General features: G+C 39.2%; 1 protein-coding gene across 50 annotated transcripts in view; it reads right to left on the reverse strand.

The window, feature by feature from the left end:
• Nucleotides 1-23254, reverse strand: part of EPB41L2 (erythrocyte membrane protein band 4.1 like 2) — a 205982-nt gene that overhangs the window by 104383 nt on the left and 78345 nt on the right. For 23 of the 50 annotated variants that reach the window (XM_081529040.1, XM_081529037.1, XM_081529027.1 and 20 more), the window contains exons 2-3: nucleotides 3309-3772; nucleotides 2344-2559 (exon numbers count right to left, since the gene is read on the reverse strand). In XM_081529040.1, coding sequence (XP_081385166.1) covers nucleotides 2344-2559; nucleotides 3309-3758 — 666 coding nt within the window. In that variant the 5' untranslated portion in view covers nucleotides 3759-3772. Of the gene's footprint in view, nucleotides 1-2343; nucleotides 2560-3308; nucleotides 3773-20745; nucleotides 20867-23254 lie in introns of those variants that run through there. The other 27 variants (XM_081529041.1, XM_081529039.1, XM_081529031.1 and 24 more) reach the window with 3 other exon arrangements.

Here is a 23254-nt window from a genome sequence, read left to right on the forward strand (position 1 = left end):
TTCTACTCCTAGGTGTTCTACCCTGAAAAAACTCTTGCACAAATAAACAAGGAAACATATATAATAATGTTCACTGAAGCACTGATTGCTAAACTATATAGAAGCGATAGTGCCCCAGCAGGGGATTGGATAAACTGGGTTGGTTGTTCAAAAGAAGACTATATAGCAGCTGAAATGAATAAAGTAGATTTACCCATGATAAAACAACAAATGCATAGTAACAAAGAGATAGGAATGAGACACTTTAGCAACATCTTTAATGTTTATTTATTTTTAAAATATCTAAAGCACATGGCTAAATGATGAATCTGGTTAAAATTTTTGTGGTGAATATACCTATTATTACTATATTTTTGTATTTTTAAATATATCATGACTTTTTAAAAAGACAGAGAACAAAAACAGATTTAAACCATAAAGCACACTGGTCAATCACAAGGTTTGGTGATATAAAGCACTTCAGACATGACAGGGGCCTTTGAGATTATCTAAGTAATATTATATTCTAAAGATGAAGTCAATTTCTGGGCCTCAGTTTGACACACAGAGATTGAGTAAATGATTCACGGTCACAAAACAAGTTAGCAACAAGTTCATCCTTAACATCTAGACTCCCTAACTTCTAGGATAGGTAGGAAAAACGAGGGACATGTGATCAAACAGCATAACTGAGTCAAGTTCAGAACGCCATTCTTTTGTTTCTTATTGTCCCTACCCCTACTCCTGAGACATACCGTACGTATTATTCTCTCTGTGTCAGCTCTAAGGATTATTAATCATCTGTTGCCACTCCTTTTCTCAAAACAACTAAAATAAGAGAACAATTGTAACTGAATGAGTAAAATAAGTTCTATCCACCTAATACAAAGGTAAGTAAGGACCATGAAACACTGATAAGCGTTCAGCGGTCAGGTTCAAGACCTTCACAGTCAAAGGTCTGGAATCCTGATCCAACCAATAACTAGCTATGAAATTTGGGGCAAGTTACTTAACCTCTTTAAAGCCTTGTATTCCCACTGTAAGATGGGGAATATCCATAATAATACCTATCTCATACAGAGTCTTATCAGTATTACATGAGACAACCCATTCAAAGCTCTTGACATAAGTCTTCAGTAAAAATTAGCTATTAGTATACGTCATGTATGGCTTCCCTGGTAGCTCAGCTGGTAAAGAATCGGCCTGCAACCCCAGTTTGATTCCTGGGTTGGGAAGATCCCCTGGAGAAGGGAATGGCTATCCACTCCAGTAATCTTGGGTTTCCCTGGCGGCTCAGATGGTAAAGAATTTCCCTACAATGCTGGAGACCTAGATTCGATCCCTGGGTTGGGAAGATCCCTGGAGGAGGACATGGCAACCTACTCCTGTACTCTTGCCTGGAGAATCCCCACGGACAGATGAGCCTGGCAGGCTACAGTCCATGGGGTTGCAAAGAGTCAGACACGACAGAGCGACTAAGCACAACACAGCAAAGTATACATCATGTAAATAAAGTAATTCGGCTATGAAAAGTAACAAACTTTGGATTATCATAAAATTATAAGGCATTAAATGCTTTTAAAAAATTACATTGACTTTGGTCAGCATCGGTGCTAATCAACTATATGTCTTCCAAATCAAGCTGCTAAGTGGCTTCAGTCATGTCCAACTCTGTGCGACCCCATAGACGGCAGCCCACCAGGCTCTGCCGTCCCTGGGATTCTCCAGGCAAGAACACTGGAGTGGGTTGCCATTTCCTTCTCCAGTGCATGAAAGGGAAAAGTGAAAGTGAAGTCGCTCAGTCGTGTCCGACTCTTAGTGACCCCATGGACTGTGGCCTACCAGGCTCCTCCATCCATGGGATTTTCCAGGCAAGAGTACTGGAGTGGGGTGCCATTGCCTTCTCCAAATCAAGAGTGTCTTTTAATTAAATGAGCTAGATTTTAAATCATTACCTGTCTCGGAATGAAAATACTTGAGGTTAAACTGCTGAAATTTATTACTCTGAAATTTCAACCTACTGCAATGTTTCTCCTCAAGTGAAACACTCAGGGCCATAGGTAATTTCAAGCTATTTAATGCCCTTTCAGAATGGACACCAGCCAATACACATGATCAACACAGCCTGATAGAACATGGGTCCTGCTTATCTTAAAGGGTCAGGAACTATTGTTTCTAACAGAAATAATGACCCTCTTCTGTGTTTTCTTAGTTCTTTTTTTCTTTTTAATGTTAAATGTTGACAAACTAGGTCATATGAACACAAAAATCTATTCACAGTGCCAGGCCACAAATGAACGCAGAGGATACTTTTGCTGTCACTCCACATATCAAGATAGCTCTCTACCCAGCCCCCTGTCTCACCTCCAGGTCGCAGCTGTACTCAGTGCCATCCAGGAGGGTCACTTTACACTGGACAGTTTTGGTCTTCTTGGGGGCTTTCAGAGAGGCCTTCTCTGCTCTCAGCTCATTGGTCTGCACTTCCTTTGTCTCCCTTTTTGCTGCTTCATCTATAAATTCTGCTTCCTGTATTTCCTTCACCTTCTCTTCTCTCTCCTTACTTACTTCTTCAACAGGCTGCTGAGGGGGAGAAAATAAATTAAGTTCATAGTAAAGGTGACCAATTTGCAGAAGATGACACACAGTAAAACGAAAGATCTTTAGTAAGAACTGTGACTATTGTAAACACTGTGAGCCTAAGATTTTACAAGATTTTGAAACTTTGTCAGAAAGGGTATTTTACCACATCTTTCTGCCAGCCCACTGCCAATTTTCTTATTTTGCCACTTTGGCAACATCAGCATTAAATGAGTAAAAGAAACAATGTCCCAGCAATGACATTTAAATATCATGTTAAATAATAAAACTCCTAATAATAATTACATACCATGGCAAAACTTAGGCTTCAATAGGCAACCAAAATGCACACACATACAGATCTACTTCTTCCTGCCCCTTGAATACTTAAATAAATCAAAGATACAAAAGTGTGTACTATTTAAGAAGCGAGGCGATCTTCACCTGAGAGTACTTGTCTAACCCTAAAATGAATAGATATGACTTTTTTATCATCTGCATATACATGGGATTTTTTTTTTTTTTGCTTTATTTTGAAAGCTTTAAAAGGAATAACAGGAGAATGTTGTGGTAGACCCTCCAAGATCCATATTCCAGATACAAATGGCTTCCAGTAAGCCAAAGCAGTATCTGAATACAAGAAATCTGGAAATGGTTCAAAACAAATCCTTTCTGTTAACCTGGTTATGCCATCAAAGCCTTCACTTCCAGACAATCATGTCTCAAAATACTTGTGTCTCCTGACTGCTCACCAGAGGTTTCTCTTCCTTGACGTCAACCTTAATCTCCTGTTGTTTTCTCTGAGCTGTTTCTTCAGCATCACCCTTGGCCCGCCTTTCTTCTTCAGGAAGAGATTCCTCCTTGTCTAAAACCTGTTCTTCCACAACAGGTTGGGTAGGCTCTTTTTTATCTCCTCCATCTTTGGCCACTACTAAGTTATAGGACTTTTGTTTCTTAAGCCAAGGGGGTATGAAACGAGAAATCCCCCGGCTCTCAGATGGATCTTTCTCTTTCTTCTGGCGGCGTGGGCTACTTTGGCTTTCAGCTGGAGGAGATGATTGGGAACCTTTTTCCTCCTCTGGATCAGATGTCTGATTCTGCTGATTTTCTGCTACTTCTTTTGGTTTCTCCTTGGTTGCATCTGCTCCTAACTGGTCAGATTCCTTCTTCACTTCAGATGCGGAGCCCACTTCAGTAGTCATGGTCACAGCTTATTCTATAAACAAAACAAAATCACCAAGAGTTATTTTACAAACTCTCCCCATTTTAGTTTGGAGGCAAGGGGCAGGGTAAGGAAGGGTGGGGATGGGAATGGCAGAAAGATGACAGGGAGAAAACACATTTTAAAAAGAAGGTTCAGAAGCATAAGAGAAAATGGAGACTGCTATCCTTAATGTTTAGAAATCTCTATCAGAATCGAAGAACCAAAACTAGCATCACAACAGAATTAACTGTAGTTAATTCTACAGTACAGAGAAAACTTCAAATCGTCAAGAGTTCTAGAAAAAGTAATTATTGCTCAATTTCATCTAGCTATAAAAAATAACTCACTCCCCAAATTTTTAGGGAAAATTATTTTTCTCTATAGTTTTCCTCATTCTACAATATTAAAGCTACTGATATTAAGCTACAATATTAAGCTATTGATAATGCTAGAAAATCATGAGACATATTTCACTGCAATTTCACAAATTAAAACCAATATCTAAAGAAATGTTAGGTATAATAAAAATGAATTTTAAGTACTGGATACCTAATTGTGAGAAAATTAAAATGAACACAAATATCTTTTTTGTTCCAATATTAAGCCCCATAATTCACTATCACTATTCCAATGTAAGTTAGTCTTCTAAGAAAGGCACTAAAACCATAATCAAAACTCCAAAACTTCATACCACTCAACCTCATACACAGTTTTCTTAGTATATGTGATTATAAGAAAAATATCTAGGGGTCGCAATCTAAACCAAATGAAGACATCATGGGAGTGAAGGAAATGCATCTAATAATACTCAATCTTATCACAACTAATGAAAACAAAACTGAAATTAAATCTAAAAGTAACTGGTTGTCTAAAATTTACACAAAGAAAGAGGGACTTTCAAAGTATCATAGCACCACTGACATAAAAAAAAAAAAAACAGGCAGGCACATGAAAAGATGCTCAACATCATTAATCAAAGAAATGCAAACTAAAGCCACAATGAGACATTACCTCACACCTGTCAGAATGGCTATCCTCAAAAAGAACATAAATAACAAATGTTGACATGGATGCCGAGAAAAAGGAACTCTCAGACACTGATGCTAGGAATGGAAATTGGTGCAACCACTGTGGAAAACAGTACAGATGTTTCTCAAAACTCTGAAAGAACTATTGTGTGATTCAGCAATTTCACTTCTGGGTATATATCAGAAACAAACAAACAAACACACTAATTTGAAAAGATATACACACCCCAACATTGATAGCAGCATTATTTACAATTACCAAGTCATGGAAGTACCTCCATACCCATCAATAGAAGAATGGATAAAGATGCAGTGTATATAAACAACGGTATACTCAGTCACAAAAAAGAATGAAATTTTTGCATTTGCATCTGGAGGGTACTAAGCTAAATGAAATAAGTCAGACAGAGAAAGATGTGATATCACTTATATGTGGAATTTAAAAAACAGATTAGTGAATATAACAAAATAGAAACAGGTTCACAGATACAGAGAACAAATTAGTGGTTACTAGTGGTGAGTGGGAAGGGGGGATGGGCAGAATAAGGGTAAGGGATTAAGAAGTACAAACCACAGAGTACAAAATAAATAAGCTACAAGGATGTATTATACAACACAGGAAATATAGCCAGTATTTTATAATAACTGTTAATGGACTATAAACTTTAAAAATAGTGAATCACTATGTTGTACACCTATAACTTACATAATACTGTACATCAACTATACTTCAATAAAAACATTTTTTAAATAAAAAAATTAGGCAGGGACAGCGGACACAGCACACTCTTCTTGCTTGCCAATGATAAAAGTACTCAAAGGCCTGGTGCCCCGACCAATGGAAAATTTCAGAGCTATCTTCAAAAGTGGTACAAACTTGAAAAGTTGAAAAAACAAAGTACACTGGATTTTTATTTTTTTTAAGATTTATTGAAGTATAATTCACATACCACAAAATTCACCCTTTTAAACTGTACAGTTAGTGACTCTAGGTATATTCAAAACGTTGTACAACCATCACCGCTCTCTAATCCTAGAACATTTTCATCATCCCAAAAAGAAGCCCTGTGTCATTAATAGTTACTCTCCAACCTCCCCTTCCTGCAGCCCATTGAGATCACTAAACTACTTTCACTTTGTATAGATTTGCCTATTTGACATTTCAAATAAATGGAATCATCCAATATGATGCATTTTCACTTAGCATAATGTTTTTAAGGTTCATCCATTTTGTAGTACGTATCAGTACTATACTTGTTTTTTTAATTATTCACCTCTTTTGCAAATCATATATCTGAGGAGTCCAATATCCAAAATATACAAAGAACTCTTACAACTCAACAGTAAAGAACAGAAAAGAATTATTTTTTTTTAATGGGCAAGGGCTTTGAGTAGAATTCCTCCAAAGAAAAAAATGACCAATAAGTACTTGAAATGATTCTGAACATTATTAGTCAGTAGGGAAATGCAAATCAAAACCACTATGAAATACCACTTCACATCCACTAGTATGGCTATAATCAAAGACAATAACACATACTGGTGAGGTTGTTGGAAAATTGGAACCCTCAACATTGCTGGAAAGAATTTAAAATGGTACAGCTATTTGGAAATCAGTTTGGCAATTCCTCAAAAAAGTAAACATGAAGCTACTGTATGACTCAGCGATCCCACTCCTGGGTATACACCCAAAAGAAAAGAAAATACATGTTTACCCCAAAACTTGTAAATGAACTTTTCTAACAGCATAATTCATAACAGTCAAAAAATGGAAACAACCCAAATGCCCACCAACTAACGGATGGATAAACAAAATGTGGCACATCTATACAGCAGAATATTAAGCAGTTTTGAAAAGGAATAAAGTACTGATACATGCTTCCATATGAACCTTGAAAACATTCTGCTAAGTGAAAGAAGCCAGATACAAAAAGCCACTTGTATAAAATTTCCAGAATAGACAAATACCCAGAGAGAAGGAGTAAACTAGTGGTTGCAAAGGGCTAAAAGGAGTGGAGAATGGGGAGCAACTGTTAATAGGTACAGAGTTTCTTTCTGGGGTAGTGAAAATATTTTGGAATTCAACTTGATAGTTGAACAACCTTGTGAATATACTCAAAACCAATGAATTGTAAACTTCAACGGGGTGATATCTCAATTAAAAAATAACTTTTAAATTGTTATATACTTCTAATAGGCAAGCATAAAAACATTCACTTAGTCAGCCTATATTTCATGGGCATAGGGCTTCCCTGGTGGCTCAGTGGTAAAGAATCTGCCTGCTATGCAGACCACCTACAATGCAGGGGATGCAGGTTCAGTCCTTGGGAGGGGAAGATCTCCTGGAGAAGGAAATGGCAACCAACTCTAGTATTCTTGCCTGGAAAATCCCATGGGCAGAGGAGGCTGGCAGGCTACAGCCCACAGTGTTGCAAGAGTCAGACACAATATAGGGACTAAGCCACTAACCACCAACACAATGTGCCAAGTACTAAGCACATGAATAAAGACTACCTTCAAGGACAGTGGGTTATAGATAAATCAAAAGCATGCTGCTCAAAGAGCATGGGATGAACACTTAAGCAGGATTAGGACAACAGAGTTATCAGACAAGTCTTACTGCAAAAGTCAACATTTGAGTTGCTTTAAAATAATGGGTCAAAATGGGAAGCATGAGCCAGACATAGGCAAGTGTGTAGAAACATGAGAATACTCCGCCCATAGGAAACTCAAAAGTACTGAACAATAACACACTATACAAGTAAAGTAGGGGCTTGTGAGTGGGAGGAGGAAGGTGAATTGGTGATGATGAAGTAGGAGAAACAGGCTGAAGCCAGAACACAAAAGGTTTTGCATGTCATGCTAAGAAAGGTCTGGAGGTTGATTCAAAAGCAATGAGAAGTCATATAAGAACTTCAAGTAGAGGAGTAAAGCAATCAAATTCATATTTGGGATAGCCCAACCTTGTTATAAGTACAGGATGAGAGAAAAGAATGAAATAGAAAGGTATTTAGGAGGCTGATACTATAATCCAAGCATGAGAAGATAATGGCCTACACTATGGCGGAAGCAATTGGGTACTGGATATGAAATGAATCTGATGGTCAAGACAAAGATTGAACGTGACATGGCATCTATCGGAAATCAGTAAGTCAATGAGAAGAAAGAGTCCAGGAAAAGTCCTAAGTCGTGAGAGACTGGGATGATGTTAGAACCATTCATGGAAATAGGGAACACAAGGAAAAGAAGGTCTGGTTGACACAAACTTGATTTTTAGTTCATTGTAACTAAGAAGTGGAGGTGTTCAGCTGGCCACTTGACACACAAGTCTTAAAGGGAGACCACATACACACTAGAGATGCAGATTTATTTAACTTGGGCTTCCTTTATCTTAGACAGTAAAGCGTCTGCCTGCAGTGCGGGAGACCCGGGTTCGATCCCTGGGTTGGGAAGATCCCCTGGAGAAGGAAATGGCAACCCACTCCAGTACTCTTGCCTGGAAAATTCCATGGACGGAGGAGGCTGGTAGGCTACGGTCCATGGGGTCGCAAAGAGTCAGACACAACTGAGCGACTTCACTTTACACTTTACTTTTATCACCAGTATTCTTGCCTGGAGAATCCCAGGGATGTGGGAGCCTGGTGGGCTGCCGTCTATGGGGTCGCACAGAGTCGGACACGACTGAAGCGACTTAGCAATTTATCACATGAGGGAAAACTGAAAGCACAAGCGATAGTGACATCACCGAGGGAAAAAAGTGTAGTTTGAGCTTCGAGGGCTCTGAAGAGAACCCTTCTAACCACCAATATTCAAGGGCCAGGCAGAGGAACAAAGGTGAGAAGAAACACACAGTAAAACAAGATTAGAGGACAGTGATGTCCTTGAGGGCAATGCTACAGAGGAGGGAATAGTTAGGTAACTATATTAAACACATATCCAATCTTACATCTTATTTTTACGTGCATGAAGTTCAAAATCATGTCTTTCAGTAAGGCCCTTATATGAGTACTTGAACTAGCTCATATTGCACAGAAAATCTTTTTTCCTTCTTTAAGGTACCATTTTCCTGGTACCAATTAAGTGGAAAATCTATTTACATTGATCATGAAATGAGCAAAGCTAACTTTTGGCAATACTCTCTAATTATATTTGAAGAGCCAAATCAGTTCAGTTCAGTTCAGTCGCTCAGTCGTGTCCGATTCTTTGCGACCCCGTGAATTGCAGCACGCCAGGCCTCCCTGTCCATCACCAACTCCTGGAGTTTACCCAAACCCATGTTCATCAAGTCAGTGATGCCATCCAATCATCTCATCCTCTGTTGTCCCCTTCTCCTCCTGCCCCCAATCCTTCCCAGCATCAGGGTCTTTTCCAATGAGTCAACTCTTCACATGAGGTGGCCAAAGTATTGGCATTTCATCTTCAACATCAGTCCTTCCAATGAACACCCAGGACTGATCTCCTTTAGGATGGACTGGTTGGATCTCCTTGCAGTCCAAGGGACTCTCAAGAGTCTTCTCCAACACCACACTTCAAAAGCATCAATTCTTTGGCGCTCAGCTTTCTTCATCGTCCAACTCTCACATCCATACATGACCACTGGAAAAACCATAGCCTTGACTAGATGGACTTTTGTTGGCAAAGTAATGTCTCTGCTTTTAAATATGCTATCTAGGTTGGCCATAACCTTCCTTCCAAGAAGTAAGCGTCTTTTAATTTCATGGCTGCAATCACCATCAGCAGTGATTTTGGAGCCCCAAAAAATCAAGTCTGACACTGTTTCCACTGTTTCCCCATCTATTTCCCATGAAGTGATGGGACCAGATGCCATGATATTAGTTTTCTGAATGTTGAGCTTTAAGCTAACTTTTTCACTCTCCTCTTTCACTTTCATCAAGAGGCTCTTTAGTTCTTCTTCCCTTTCTGCCATAAGGGTGGTGTCATCTGCATATCTGAGGTTATTGATATTTCTCCTGGCAATCTCGATTCCAGCTTGTGTTTCTTCCAGCCCAGCGTTTCTCATGATGTACTCTGCATATTAGTTAAATAAGCAGGGTGACAATATACAGCCTTGATGTACTCCTTTTCCTATTTGGAACCAGTCTGTTGTTCCATGTTCAGTTCTAACTGTTGCTAATGCCCTGGTAAAAATTAAAACAAAAATGCCTCATACTTTTCTAAGCTAACCAAGATAATTGGCAGTTCTCTAACTACTTTAGCTGTGAGAAACAATCTGGAGACTGATCAACTAAAGCTGATTTGGGGTCAAAATATTTCAGAAGCAATGAAATATAAAACTAAAGTTTCCACTATTATGTTAAAAGTATTCAGTTCAGTTCACTCAGTTGTGTCCAACTCTTTGCAACCCCATGAACTGCAGCATGCCAGGCTTCCCTGTCCAACATGAACTCCCAAGCCTTGCTCAAACTCATGTCCATCAAGTCAGTGATACCATCCAACCGTCTCATCCTCTGTCATCCCCTTCTCCTTCTGCCCTCAATCTTTCCCAGCATCATGGTCTTTCCCAATGAGTCAGTTCTTCTCATCAGGTGGCCAAAGTATTGGAGTTTCAGCCTCAGCTTCATCAGTCGTTCCAATGAATATTCAGAACTGACCTCGTTTAGGATTGACTGGTTGGATCTCCTTGCAGTCCAAGGGACTCTCAAGACGTCTTCTCCAACACCACAGTTCAAAAGCATCAATTCTTTGGCACTCAGCTTTCTTTATATTTTCTTTATATTTAAAAGTATTACTATTTGCATTTTAATCATAAAATCTCTCACTCACTGCTTATCGCGTCAGACATCATGTATATGATTTCTGCTTCTCACAATATCCCACAGGGTAGGTATTAGCCCCATTGTACAGCAATAAATGGAAGAGTGACTTGTTAAGTTACTTGTTAAGTGACTTCTCTAAGGCCAATGAATGGAGGACCACACAGTTGTGTACACGTATATTTTGTTAATGCAGTCACAGCTCCATTGTATATCAAAGATTGAATCAACCAGAGCCCATGGCTTAGTCCTCAAAAGAAGATTCACATCAGTCTATCAAAATGACTACAGAATAACATGAATCTATTCTGTGATTTGCTATAATTAGCCCAGCGTGCATACGTATGTGTGCTCAGTTGTGTCCGTCTCTCTGCGACCCCATGGAATGTCGCCCACTAGGCTCCTCTGTCCACCCTCTGTCCAGGATTTTCCAGGCAAGAACACTGGAGTGGATTGTCATTTCTTTCTCCAGGGGATCTTCCCAACCAAGGAACTGAACCTGCATCTCTTGTGTCGGTAGGCGGATTCAGGTTCTTTACCACTATACCACATGGGAAGCCCTCCCCTCCCCCAAATAAGAAATGTACAGAGGTATTCTCACCACAAAGAAAACCATATCTGAAGGTTACTACCTGGCCATGCAACCACGATTGAGCTGATCGATCAAAACCAAAGACAAGGTGCTACTACAGACACAAAGAGCACAGATAAACCACACTGCACCACTAAGCCTCACAAAGCAGTCCTCTTCAAGCACAATGTACTTGCAAGACTTGTTTTAAGAATTTCAAAGCCGAGCAGTGTTGCCCATCAAAGGGAAATTACAAGATAAATTACAATGGAAATGGCTAATTGGATTGTAAATATTCAACAATAAGGGTGGATATAATTTATGTAAATAAGTACATTCTTAAAATAGTTTCAAGAGATCGTGTTTAGATCAAACCTAAACACTACCTTCTTTGTTGATAAAACAGTTTCTTGAACAAATTACCACCATCAAGAAAACATGATTATAGCACATCCATTCACCGTAATTATTATGCCTGTACTGCTCAGAGTTCCAAATGTGGGTAAGCCTTTAAATACCACTGCCCACTAAAATGGAAGCTCCTGCAGTGGAACACAAGCCCTCCACTAAAATGAAAGCCCCCTGAGGGTTGGAATCTTGGGATCTTTCTTTTATTTCACTGCTATGTTCCCAGCATCTAGACTGGCACATAAGGGACATCAGATAAATATTTACTGAATGAATGTTGCTGGACTAATACCTTCATTTTATCTTATCAACAAGGAAACTGAGGCTCAGCAAGACTAGAAGATTTGCCTGAGATTACAAAGCCAGGTGGGCAAAGCCAAAACCAGAAAGCACTCAAACTCAAGCAATGCTCATTCCACTAAGCTTTATTTACAAATACTTAAAATCCATCATTAATATAGTTACATAACATACTAAGTAAAGACCACCCTACTTATCAGCAACCAAAAAGAACACTGCTGTGAATAGTCAGCCCATTAGACAGGCATGAGCTTTTGACACAATTACCATGTTGGCAAGCTCCATCTGGGTTGATAAAAGCATTCATTATTGTAATAGCTCCATGAGAAAAACATCATTTAATACACAACCAAGCAGAAAACTATCATCAACAGAGGAGCAGCACAGGTTAGGTAAAGCGCTGTGTTACGTGAAACTACTCTTTTTTCTGATATTTAAAAAAGGAGGCAGGCTCTAAGGTGCTGTCACTACCACTAGCCTAAACTATCTACCCTGTAATATTATGCTAACACCATTAGCAAAACACCAGCCCGTAAACAGAGGACAACAGTAAGCAAAGCCAAGCAAGAAGATACACAATCTAGACACTCCTACAAAGAACTTCAAGCAGAAGTTCATGTTCATTATTGGGTGCAGATGTTTTTTTAAAACCTTGAGAGAACCAGCGCTACTTTAAGAGCCCTCAATGTTAATAAAATTCCTGTCCAGGAGGAAGAGGGCAGGAGCTGCTGCCCACTGAGTAGCTCCCATCCTCTGCTGAGATCACAGCAACAGGAGGTCTTTGATTTCTATCAACAGAGCTCAATCCATTCGTTAGGGAATTCAAGATTTACAGAATGGGGAACACGCATTTCTAAACTTGAAAAATGGGGGTACAGGCATGGAAAGAGGCTTTCCTTTGAGACAGGAACAAAATTCTGCAAGAAAGACAATTAAACTTTAAAAATATTGGCAATGTGTACACAGTGCCAATTTGGTCACTTTCCAGTGTGACAAATTCTGTTTTTAATCCATCGTTGTGATTGGGCAGAGGATATGGGGAGCCACTTTCTGATACCCACAATCACTTTCTTATGTTCATCTCCCCAAACAGCCTGGATCCCAAAAAAAGGTCTTTTAATACACCTACTACCTTCCTTTAATGCACTGAATATGAGAAAAACAAAACAGTAACCCCAAAAAAGGAATGACTAAGCAGTCACCTAACTCTACTTAGGAAGTAATAAGAGCAATGCTTCTCAAATAATTGTCAACATTTTTTTTTCAGGGGAGGAGGGAAGAAGAGGAGGAAGAAAGGGAGGAAAGAAGAAAAATATCTGGAGAGGGGGAAGGAATAACAAAAACAGGCAGGCTGAGAGCTGACTGAAAGTCATTCCTCTCCTTTGTGGGTTTATTTTTCTTCAGTGTCAAAAGGTCTAGAAAATACTATATCCCATATCCAAATACATACAACTATATTTCAAAGAGACTATTTGTTAGCTTAAATTATCTATACGGTGAGGGTAAACAAGAGTTAGTTTTTAAATAATTCAATGCTGCCCACCCTAGTTACCTTAATAACACGTTACATCGTTTGTTTGGTTTCTTTTAAAGGGATAAAGGGTCTATAAGAGAGACAGAACTACTTCTATAAAGATATAAGTAAACATCTGGTTTAAATTAAACCCACATATACAAAAGATATGAACTGTAGCCCTTTGCTAACTCAAGTCTAGGCAGGATCGGGTTACATTCAGAGCATGAATTTCCTCCAGCCTTTCCACTACTTTTTAACAGAACTCAAATTTTGTTCAGCTTTTCTCTCTTTTCCACATGCGTGCCAGCAGAGGCTGGCTCCAGGTCAGGCCACAAGGTAATGGTGTGCTGGTGTAGGGTAATCATGGTAGTTCCCCATCCCTTTGCCAGGAAACCATGTAAAAGTCTGTTGGTGGGCTCCTGGGGAAGGACACCTCTGTCTAAAAAGAGCCACAAGAAGAGAAGGCCCCTCTCCTGCCTCTAAACACTGGGTATGTGATTCCCAGAAATGCTCTTACCATCTTTAATAATCCATGAGGGGGGAAGGCCTGGAGACAAAGTGACATATAGCAGAAGGCACTGGCAAAAGTTAGAGAGAAGAGGACCCGGCCTACTGTGCATGCTACCGGTGACCAGGTCCTGTATTTGAGCTTCCCATTACGTGAGATAACGTACTGCCATCTATGGTTTAAACAATTAAACCAGGGGGTACAGTTACTTGCAGTCACTATTAGTCTCTGCATATTCTGAGGCAAGCATTAGAAACTAAGGCCTAGGAAACTAGGAATACATATAGAACCAGCTCAGGCAATTATTACTCCCCACTGGGTTTTAGAGCCCTCATGCCTAAAAGCCATGGTTGTCCAAATGTTCCACTTATTCCAGATGTTCAATTTTTTAAAACCTAGTATTAGAGTCAATGGTCTTCCCTGGTTGCTCAGCTGGTAAAGAATCTGCCTGTAATGCAGGAGACCCTGGCTGGATTCCTAGATCAGGAAGATCCCCTGGAGAAGGGATAGGCTACCCACTCCAGTATTCTTGGGCTTCCCTGGTAGCTCAGATGGTAAGGAATCTGCTTGCAAGATGGGAGACCTGGATTTGATCCCTGGGTTGGGAAGATCCCCTGGAGGAGGACATGGCAACCCACTCCAGTATTCTTGCCTGGAGAATCCCCATGGACAGAGGAGCCTGGCAAGTTACAGTCCAAGGGTCATAAAAAGTCAGACACGACTGAGAGACTAAGCACAGCACAGCACCCTGGAGTTAATATTACCGAGACAAGCCATTAATTCTTCATCCTATCAACTCTAAATAAAAATGAAACAAACTATCTTAGAGTTCAAAGTGTGATCCCCCTTATTCATACACTGGAGAGGAAGGTATGTGAAAATCAAGGCATTATTCTCCACAATGTCCAAGCCCCAAAACACCTAAGATAAGTGCTAACAATCTCATTTGTTAAAAGCAAGTCTCTGCTGGTCTCATTAAGAATCAAGTCAAGAAAGAAATCTGAGCAAGGCAAAGTCTTTTCCACAGGCAACTAGGGTCATCCTAGGAACAGCTGCCCTTTCCTGGAGCTCAGTATAGCAGAGGCTGTGCATAAATCATTAAGCATCCCAAAGCTACACACCATCATTCTCACAATCAAAATGCACATAAACATTGTCATTTGGGGCACTCCAGCCTCACACCCTCATCAAGGCGATAGAGACATCCAGAATGCTATTGGCTCCTCATTAATCAATTACGCACACTGAGTTCTGGGGTCAGAATTATCGATGAACTGTGTTTGCTCAAATTCCTTCTCAGACGGGGCCCTGAATTTTGTAAAGGCCAGAGCCGGCGCTACATTCTTTGTGTGCAAAACCAACTATAATCTTTGGATAAAATAATATGATGGTTTGGAGATCAAGTCTAGGAACTGAAGAGACCAGGGTTAGGATTCCAGCTCTTGTCTCATACTGGCCATGGAACCACGGACAAGTTATTGAGACTCACTGAGTATCAGTTTCCTCATCAGCAAAACAGGGATATTTATACATACCCACTGGGTAACTCTAAGGGTTAAATTAGATGCTATACATAAAGTGCCTGGCACAAAATAAATTCATAATAAATGCTGGGCCACGGTTATCATATAGGGATTCTAAAAAAGAAGGGACTATATCTGTATCTTCACTAAGGATATTAATAGTAAGAACAGAAATAACAATAAATAATGGTAATATCAGCTATTGCCTGAGCACTCTTCTAGAGATTTTACATGAAGCAATTCCTTTAATACTCACAACTTTTGTGGTAGAAACTAAAATTACTTCCATGCTGCAGATGAAGAAGGTAAATAAGGATCAAGAAGGTAAATGAGGATCAACGGCATGAGCAGAGCCACACGACCAGTAAGTGAATGGAAGAGCCAGGACCCAAACCCAGGCCACCAAGCTCCAAAGACTTCAGGCAATCCTGCCAGCGATCTCAGACAACTTCACTGTCGTATAACCAGCATCTAGCACAATTCCTTAAAGTTCATTATTTGTTGAAAAACAAAAATCCATAAACTATTACTACCATTTGGTGGCCTACAATCCAAAGCAACATGTTTTAACAGAGCCCCTGATAAGTTTCACCCACTCTCAGGATATGGGTTATATCAGAATCCTAGCCCCTCCTTTCAAACAAATGTTTTCTGAGGACTGTCATAACCTATGTACCAGACATCAGTAACACAGATGAAAGAAGCCTACTCTCAGCCTAGTGGGGCACAGAAGTAGTGATATTAGCAGCAATATCTATTTAAATCACTTGCCATTAATTCAGAACTTTTGGTAATTTAAATTCAAAAATCACAACCAGTTTGAAAAGCTGACCGTGGTTTTCTTTCCAACCACCGTTGTCATCTCTTCAGGAAGTCACACATGGGAAATCTTGGTTAAAGACTCATAAAACACAAATATGTATCACGCTTTTTAAAGAGCACTTAATTCTCATTCTCAATTGTATTTGCTAGGAACATATTTCCTCTTTAGCAAAATTTTAGTAATTTGAATAAAAAGCCTAATAAAATAGCCCTGGTTATAAATTTCTTCAACATCAAAACTCCAAAACAGGGAGTTTAAGGGAGAATGGACACAGGTATATGTATGGCTGAGTTCCTTCGCTGTTCATCTGAATCTATCACAACATTGCTAACAGCCTATATCCCAATACAAAATAAAAAGTTAAACAAAAAACTTCCAAAATAGTCAGCTAGGCTGACCAACCGTCCAATAGGGGAAAAAGTGAAGGATGAGTAAAGAGTTAAGAGGAAAAAAAGAAATACAAAGGACCCATGAAATGTATGAACCCATGAAAAGATGCTTACCACACTCATAGTAAAATAAATACAGGCTAAAAATTTAGCATGGAAAAATCCAAAAACTTAATCACGTAATAAGCAACATTATGAGAACAGAGGCATTCTCAGATAATTGCCAGTAAAAGAGTAAATTGGGACAGATCCAATGAGAGTCAGTTTGTCAACAGCTATCAAAGTTCCAAATGCGTACACATTCTAAACCAGTTACTCTGCTTGTGGGGATGTATCCTACAGATACATCTGAATATGTACAACACTTACGCACCAATGATTCCCTATAACACTGCTTGTAATAGCAACAGATCAATGTCCATCAATAGGTGACACTATGTGACCTTCATACAACAGAATACTATGCAGCTATAAAGAAAGAGAGGAAGGTTTCCACCTATTACAGAAATATTTCCCAGTTACACAAGTCCAAAAAGTAAGATTCAGATAGCACATTAGACATGCTGCACCTTGTGGGCTGAAAGTAATGTGTGTGGGAGGTATAAGTATGTGAATCCACGTGCACATATCTGCCTATATAAGCATAATGAAAACAGCAGTGATTATGGGGAATGGATGACGACAGGGTAGATGAGGTGCAGAGATGCAGATATGGAGACAAAGACATCACTGAGTGGACGTTTGCAAACTGAAGACTTAAATACTTTATTAGGAGGACAATACTTATGCATTAAAATATCTTATGCATTAAGTGAACCCAGCACGATTGGTGGGCTTTCTTGGAGACAACCTGAATGCCACACTGCCACAAGTAACGATGTCACCTTGACCTGTCACATAGCTCTGACCTCACAAATGAACAGTCTGGGTACAAAAGCCCTTCCAATCTATTCCAGCTCAGCAGCAGCATTAAGACAGCCTAAAATAAAATTGATTTCTTAGCATATGACCTTTAAGATTATCTCTACATTCTCAAAAGAATGATTTTTCCTAGCCTCCTATTCAGCATACTTCACAAACCCACGTCTTACCCTGCATAGCCTGTTCTTGAAAGCAGGAAAAGCTCAAACACCCAAGCTTTAGAGCAGCCAGACAGACATATTTTAAGAAGTACATCAAGTATTCATTTCATAAAAAAAAATAATAGCCCCTAGAGTTCCTTAGGAAACCTTGCCAGCTTTTTATCCTTCTCAGAGTGAAGCTAAAACAAAAATCTGTCTTTTGCTAACAAAAATATTGGTGCCTACACAGGGAGGTAAAAAAAAAAAAATTAGTATTCCTTATTCTCTGCTGGAGGAGTTGGAACAGAGAACTTGGAAATAACTTCTCTGAAAGTTGAGGAAATGTTTTCAAAGGAGAGTAAAACAGCATGGGAAGATTCTTATTAAATTCCTAAGCTGGTCACACACAAACATCTCCAATCTTGGTCTGCAGCTTCTTCTTCATTTAGAGGGAAAGGCAGGAATAAAATTGGCTTGAGCAGCATGAGGGTGTCGTGTTTCCTGTCCACACCGCTTCCCCACCCCGCATCTGCTCCTGTGCTCCCATGAAGGGGGTACTGTTGTGCAAATAAGTAACTGCATGTTCCCAGGGCACTGGTAGGCAGCCGGCAGCTTCTCGATAACGGTCTTTTGTGATGCTCCTAGTGTTCGGGGAACATTCCTTTGGACCACCATCATTAAACAGAATGTCCTATAGAGAAGAAAAATATACCCACTTGCAGTTTCTTCCAATGATGTCATAACTAGGTTCCCAACAGCAAAAACACCACCAAAATTCTCACCTTGTCATAAGAGATACCAGGGAGTACACTTCTGAGTTATCCCACAACCACCTTCTGCGAGGGATCCTTACCCAGCCCCAAAGTAAAACTCACCTGGTATCAAGCAGTCATCTACAACCAGTCTAATATTTCTGTGTGAAGCAAACTCTAAATTCTTAGCTAAAAAATAACAGTGGTTCAGGAGGCTTTTCCCAAATAAGCTAACAACAAATCCACCAAGGTTAACTGCACAGGATAAATGCACAGGCTGCAGACGCTGCATTTTAATAGGTCATAAGACAAAAGCCTGTCAAATTCAATCAACTCCCCACGCTATGACAAGGCCACCAGGCTGGAGCCTACACTGATCTCGCACTTTCAAATCCTCTTCTCCATAAGCTTTGGAACGCTGCAGTTGACAGGCATAAATATCTAAACCTTGTCAAAAAATGGAATTCACTTTTTCAATGTTGGTCGTTAGCTCCTCTATCATTTTACAATATTTACAGCACTGCCAAAGAGTTACGTCAATGCATAGCATGTATTCTTAAAATATGAGACTATAAACGGAACGGTTTTTCTAGCTTAGGTAAGCAGATCCCAACGTGAAGGCCAGTCCTCCAGTTGGTCGGCTGAAGGTGCCGTAGACCGTTAGCATATGGACCCTCCAAGTGTGATAAAAGCAACTTTCCCCAGGCGGGAAAAGCTGTAATTACAATGGAATTACAGACATGCCATCTGGAATGCTTAAAAACTTTTTCTTTTCCCCAAGTAGTTCTACTCTGCGCATTAGTACATTCAAAACTACTTAGTCAAAGTTTTAAACAACTACTTTTTAGGTCGTGCTGGCTAGGGAAAAGCTTTCACTTTGGCTAAATATATTTGTTTCTTTGGAGGTAAGATTCTCAAAATGCAACATCTGTAAACGTGATTTGGTAGAGGAATCTACTGGAGAATATGCTAGGTATTCCAACCCTTGGAACCCACCAAAAATTTCAAGCCAACAAAATTTCAAAGTTTAAAATTTCCCTTTCCAACTTTGTTTGTGATCCAGCTATGATGTTAAACAAGTCATCAATATATCACACAACGTGTACTGGAACACTCCAAAAGAGATGGTTCATAGGGAAGGTGGGGGTCCTATGAATGACTGTCCAGGTCATCAGCATCAATTCCATAGGCATTTATTCCCTCATCTGAGGTGTCAATAGTTTGAAGAGAAAATTCTTTGTTAAACCTAAAAACAGAAAGCTTAAACTTCACAAGTATATATGCACCTCCCCGCCCAAAACACTCAGTAATTTCCTCAATGGTCTAAGAACATTCCAGGCAATGTCAACAGTAAAGAAGAACTTACAGATGTAATCTGGCCATCACAATGGTACTGCTTTTCATTTTGTTAGAAAGTAGCAACGAAATAAGTTTCTTTTTGAAGGAAGGTTGTTAAGCAGGTAAATTATATCAAGAAGAAGCATGAAGAAGACTTTTTCTAAATTTGGATGTTTGAATCTGGGCAACATGGTGGGTTTTCACATTTCTTCAATGTGACAACAGATTAAATATTCAGTCAAAGAAGTTGATACCTATTATTCAATTAATATTTACTTAGACCATGACAGCATTAAAACAATATATAATTCTTGATAGCTCTTAATGACCATTCATCTGTAGATGCTAAAAGTAAAAAGCAAATTCAAATCCCTGCTAGCCATAATGTTTTTTAATCAAAAGAGTTAATTTATAAAATGTTTCATTTTCATGCTAATTTAAATCTATCATCTTTTAACATGCTAAAAAATAACTGTACGCTGTCTATGGGATTGCACAGAGTCGGACACGACTGAAGCGACTTAGCAGCAGCATTAACCTTACATAGTCCTCATTGTGCTTTAGGAATGATTCATTTTTGTACAGTATATAGTACCACTGAATAAATCAATTGTGAAACAGTAGAACAAATATCTAAAACCAGCTGGCTCCACTATTCTCATAGGTCAAACCTAAAAAGGCAATTATGTTAAAGATAACTTGACAAAACTCAACATTTGCCTTAGAAAATGCAAACAAATAGTCTAAAAATACATACACATTTTTCACAGGGCTTGGTTCAAATATAACTGAACATATTCCCTTGCCAGATTAGTGCACATAATCAGATTCCATCTACTCTGTACACTGTACATGAGTACTGTCCAAATTTTCAGTCTCCTAGATACTGACAGTCCGAAAGGCAAACTTTTTTCAAAAGCAAAAACGAGTATATACCCCCAAACCTAACTGCTACAATAGAAATTTCCTAACACTCCCCCCTCGAAATACATACGCAGTTTTATAGAAGTACATCGAGCCCGCTGTCTGCTGTTCCCTGTCATTAGAAGGCTGTGGAAAGAGGACGGAAATCCAGCTTCCAACTGCTTAATGAGCAAGACCGGCCCCACCCAGGCCAGACCACGCTGGAGAAGGGCATGCTCGGTAGAATAGCCCAGCATGGTTCCAAGTTACTTCATTCCTCAGCCAGAAAATCCACATGGGTCAAAGAAAAAGTCATCCTCTTGCTGTCTGTTCTACCCACTAAATGAGGAACACTTTACATAAAGAACAGTTTTAATGGCACAACTATAATCCTATGATTATAACTGTTTACAATTCTACTACTGCTAGGGAATTTTTCCCTCATTTTTTGTATAGTTTTACATTGCTTTGAGTTTGCACCCCTCAACTTTGTTTTTATTTCTTGCTATTTTAATCCACCCTATAAATAGACACCAAAAGTACATGCATATAACATATAGTCTACTCATCTTTCTTGATAAAACTGGTATATATATTTTGATATAGAAAAACCATTCAAATACATAGGTATTTCATTTTTATGTATTGAAAACTGTACTATTTTGATTCATTTGTAAGAGAATTTGCTTATTCATTCACACTGTATTTAAAGGAAGACCCGTTTCAATCTAGATTTATAGCTACCATCATATAGTTACAAAGCTGATAAATTCTTATTTTATTATTATATTGTCATCCTAAATTGAGCAATGATGGATACAAAAGGTGAAATCCTACATCCATTTGTCATATGAATACAAATACATATGGAAGCAAGGTAAATTTATAGTCACTAAAGGGAAATGCAATTATTCTAAGATTCAGGTCAGAGAGCTCTGAAAAACAACCAACCTTCCTTAATTCTACATTACCATCCCCCTACTCCCTTACATTTCCACATTAAATTCTGGTTGGTTTTTTTCCCCCAGTATGGATATTTACATTAACCAACGAGGACCAAGATAGACTCTGCATCTAGGTATACATATTTACATCTTGACCCTGTTACCATACCACACTGCTCTCCTACTAAACAGTTCTTAAGTCAATGAGTATTATATGTTCACATTCACCTACAGCAGTTTTTAAAAAAAAAAAAAGATTTATTACAAATAAGACATTAGATAATTAAATGAAGATGATATTAATCATACCAACTAGGAGAGAAAAGGTTAAGCTTTCCTTTACAGGAAGTTAATGAAAAGATGTTTCAGTAGCAGCTCTGAAGAGATTAATCTCTGTCAAAATGAACAAACACAAACTTAAAATAAAAAAATCATTCTATATAATGGAAGTAAACTTCACTATCCACCCACCACAAAGCTTTCATTGGTTCACAAAAGGGCAATTTGGTGAGTTTTTTAGTAGAGCCAAATTTGTTTAATTCATCTTTTATTCAGATTGTGTTTTTCCCACATTTGTTAAGTGTATTTTTTAAAACACAGAAACAGCAATAGAAACAGCAGTAGGATGGCAGATTTACTTCAGTATAATGACTTAAAAAAATACTGGCTCCAAACCTTTTTCTAAAATGTATTGCTCCATAGGGCTCCCCTAGTGGATCACACAGTAAAGAATCCACCTACAATGCAGGAGTTCAATCCCTGGGTTGGGAAAACTGCCTGGAGGAGGGCATGGCAACCCACTCAAGTATTCTTGCCTGGAGAGTACCCGTGGACGGAGGAGCCTGGCAGGCCACAGTCCATGGGGTCGCAAAAAGTCAGACATGACTGAGCAACTAAGCACAGCACTGCTCCACAGAATTCAGAAGTCTCAGGACTACTGATGTACAGCACTGGATGCAGCGAAGCTGACACAGGTAGATCTTTACAGTCTATCCCAGTCAACGCTCATCACCCCTGTGCCTGCCTTACTTCCTAACTCCCCTACTTCCATCAACTGAATTATATCTCCCCAACATTCACATACTGAAGCACTAACCCCCAAAGTGATGGTATTTGGAGGTGGGACCTTTGAGAGATAATAATTAGATTTAGGTGAGGTCATCAGGGTGGAACCATCACGATGGAATTAGTGGCCTTCTAATAACGGACCCCAGAGAGCTTGCTCGTTCTCTCACATTCTCACTCTTGCTCCCTCTCTCACCTTGCTCTGTGAGGACACAGATTAGGCAGCCATCTGCAATCTAAGAAGGGAGTGTTCACTGAAAACTGACCATGCTGGCACCTGATCTTGGCCTTCTGGTCTCCAGAAGTGTGAGAAAACAGACTTGCAGTTTAAGTAAACAAGTATATGGTATTTTGTTATGGAAGCCCAAGCTGACTAAGGCATCTACTTTCTTAATCATAGAACCCAATGCCATTGCTCAAGCTCCTCTGCTGGCTTCAATCCTGCCCAAGAGACATCCGATTCTCATTATTCAAACAAAGGTTAAGAGAATTAAAATAAGAGGTGAGTTTTGTGGCTCTCTGATTTGGAAGAACAAGTCATTAATAGAGAACCCAGAGAATTCAAATGAGTTTCCAAAACTCATATACTCA

This window comes from Giraffa tippelskirchi, chromosome 9 (assembly GCF_054371585.1).
Source record: "Giraffa tippelskirchi isolate mGirTip1 chromosome 9, T2T-mGirTip1v1.2.pri, whole genome shotgun sequence".
Taxonomy (NCBI): domain Eukaryota; kingdom Metazoa; phylum Chordata; class Mammalia; order Artiodactyla; family Giraffidae; genus Giraffa; species Giraffa tippelskirchi.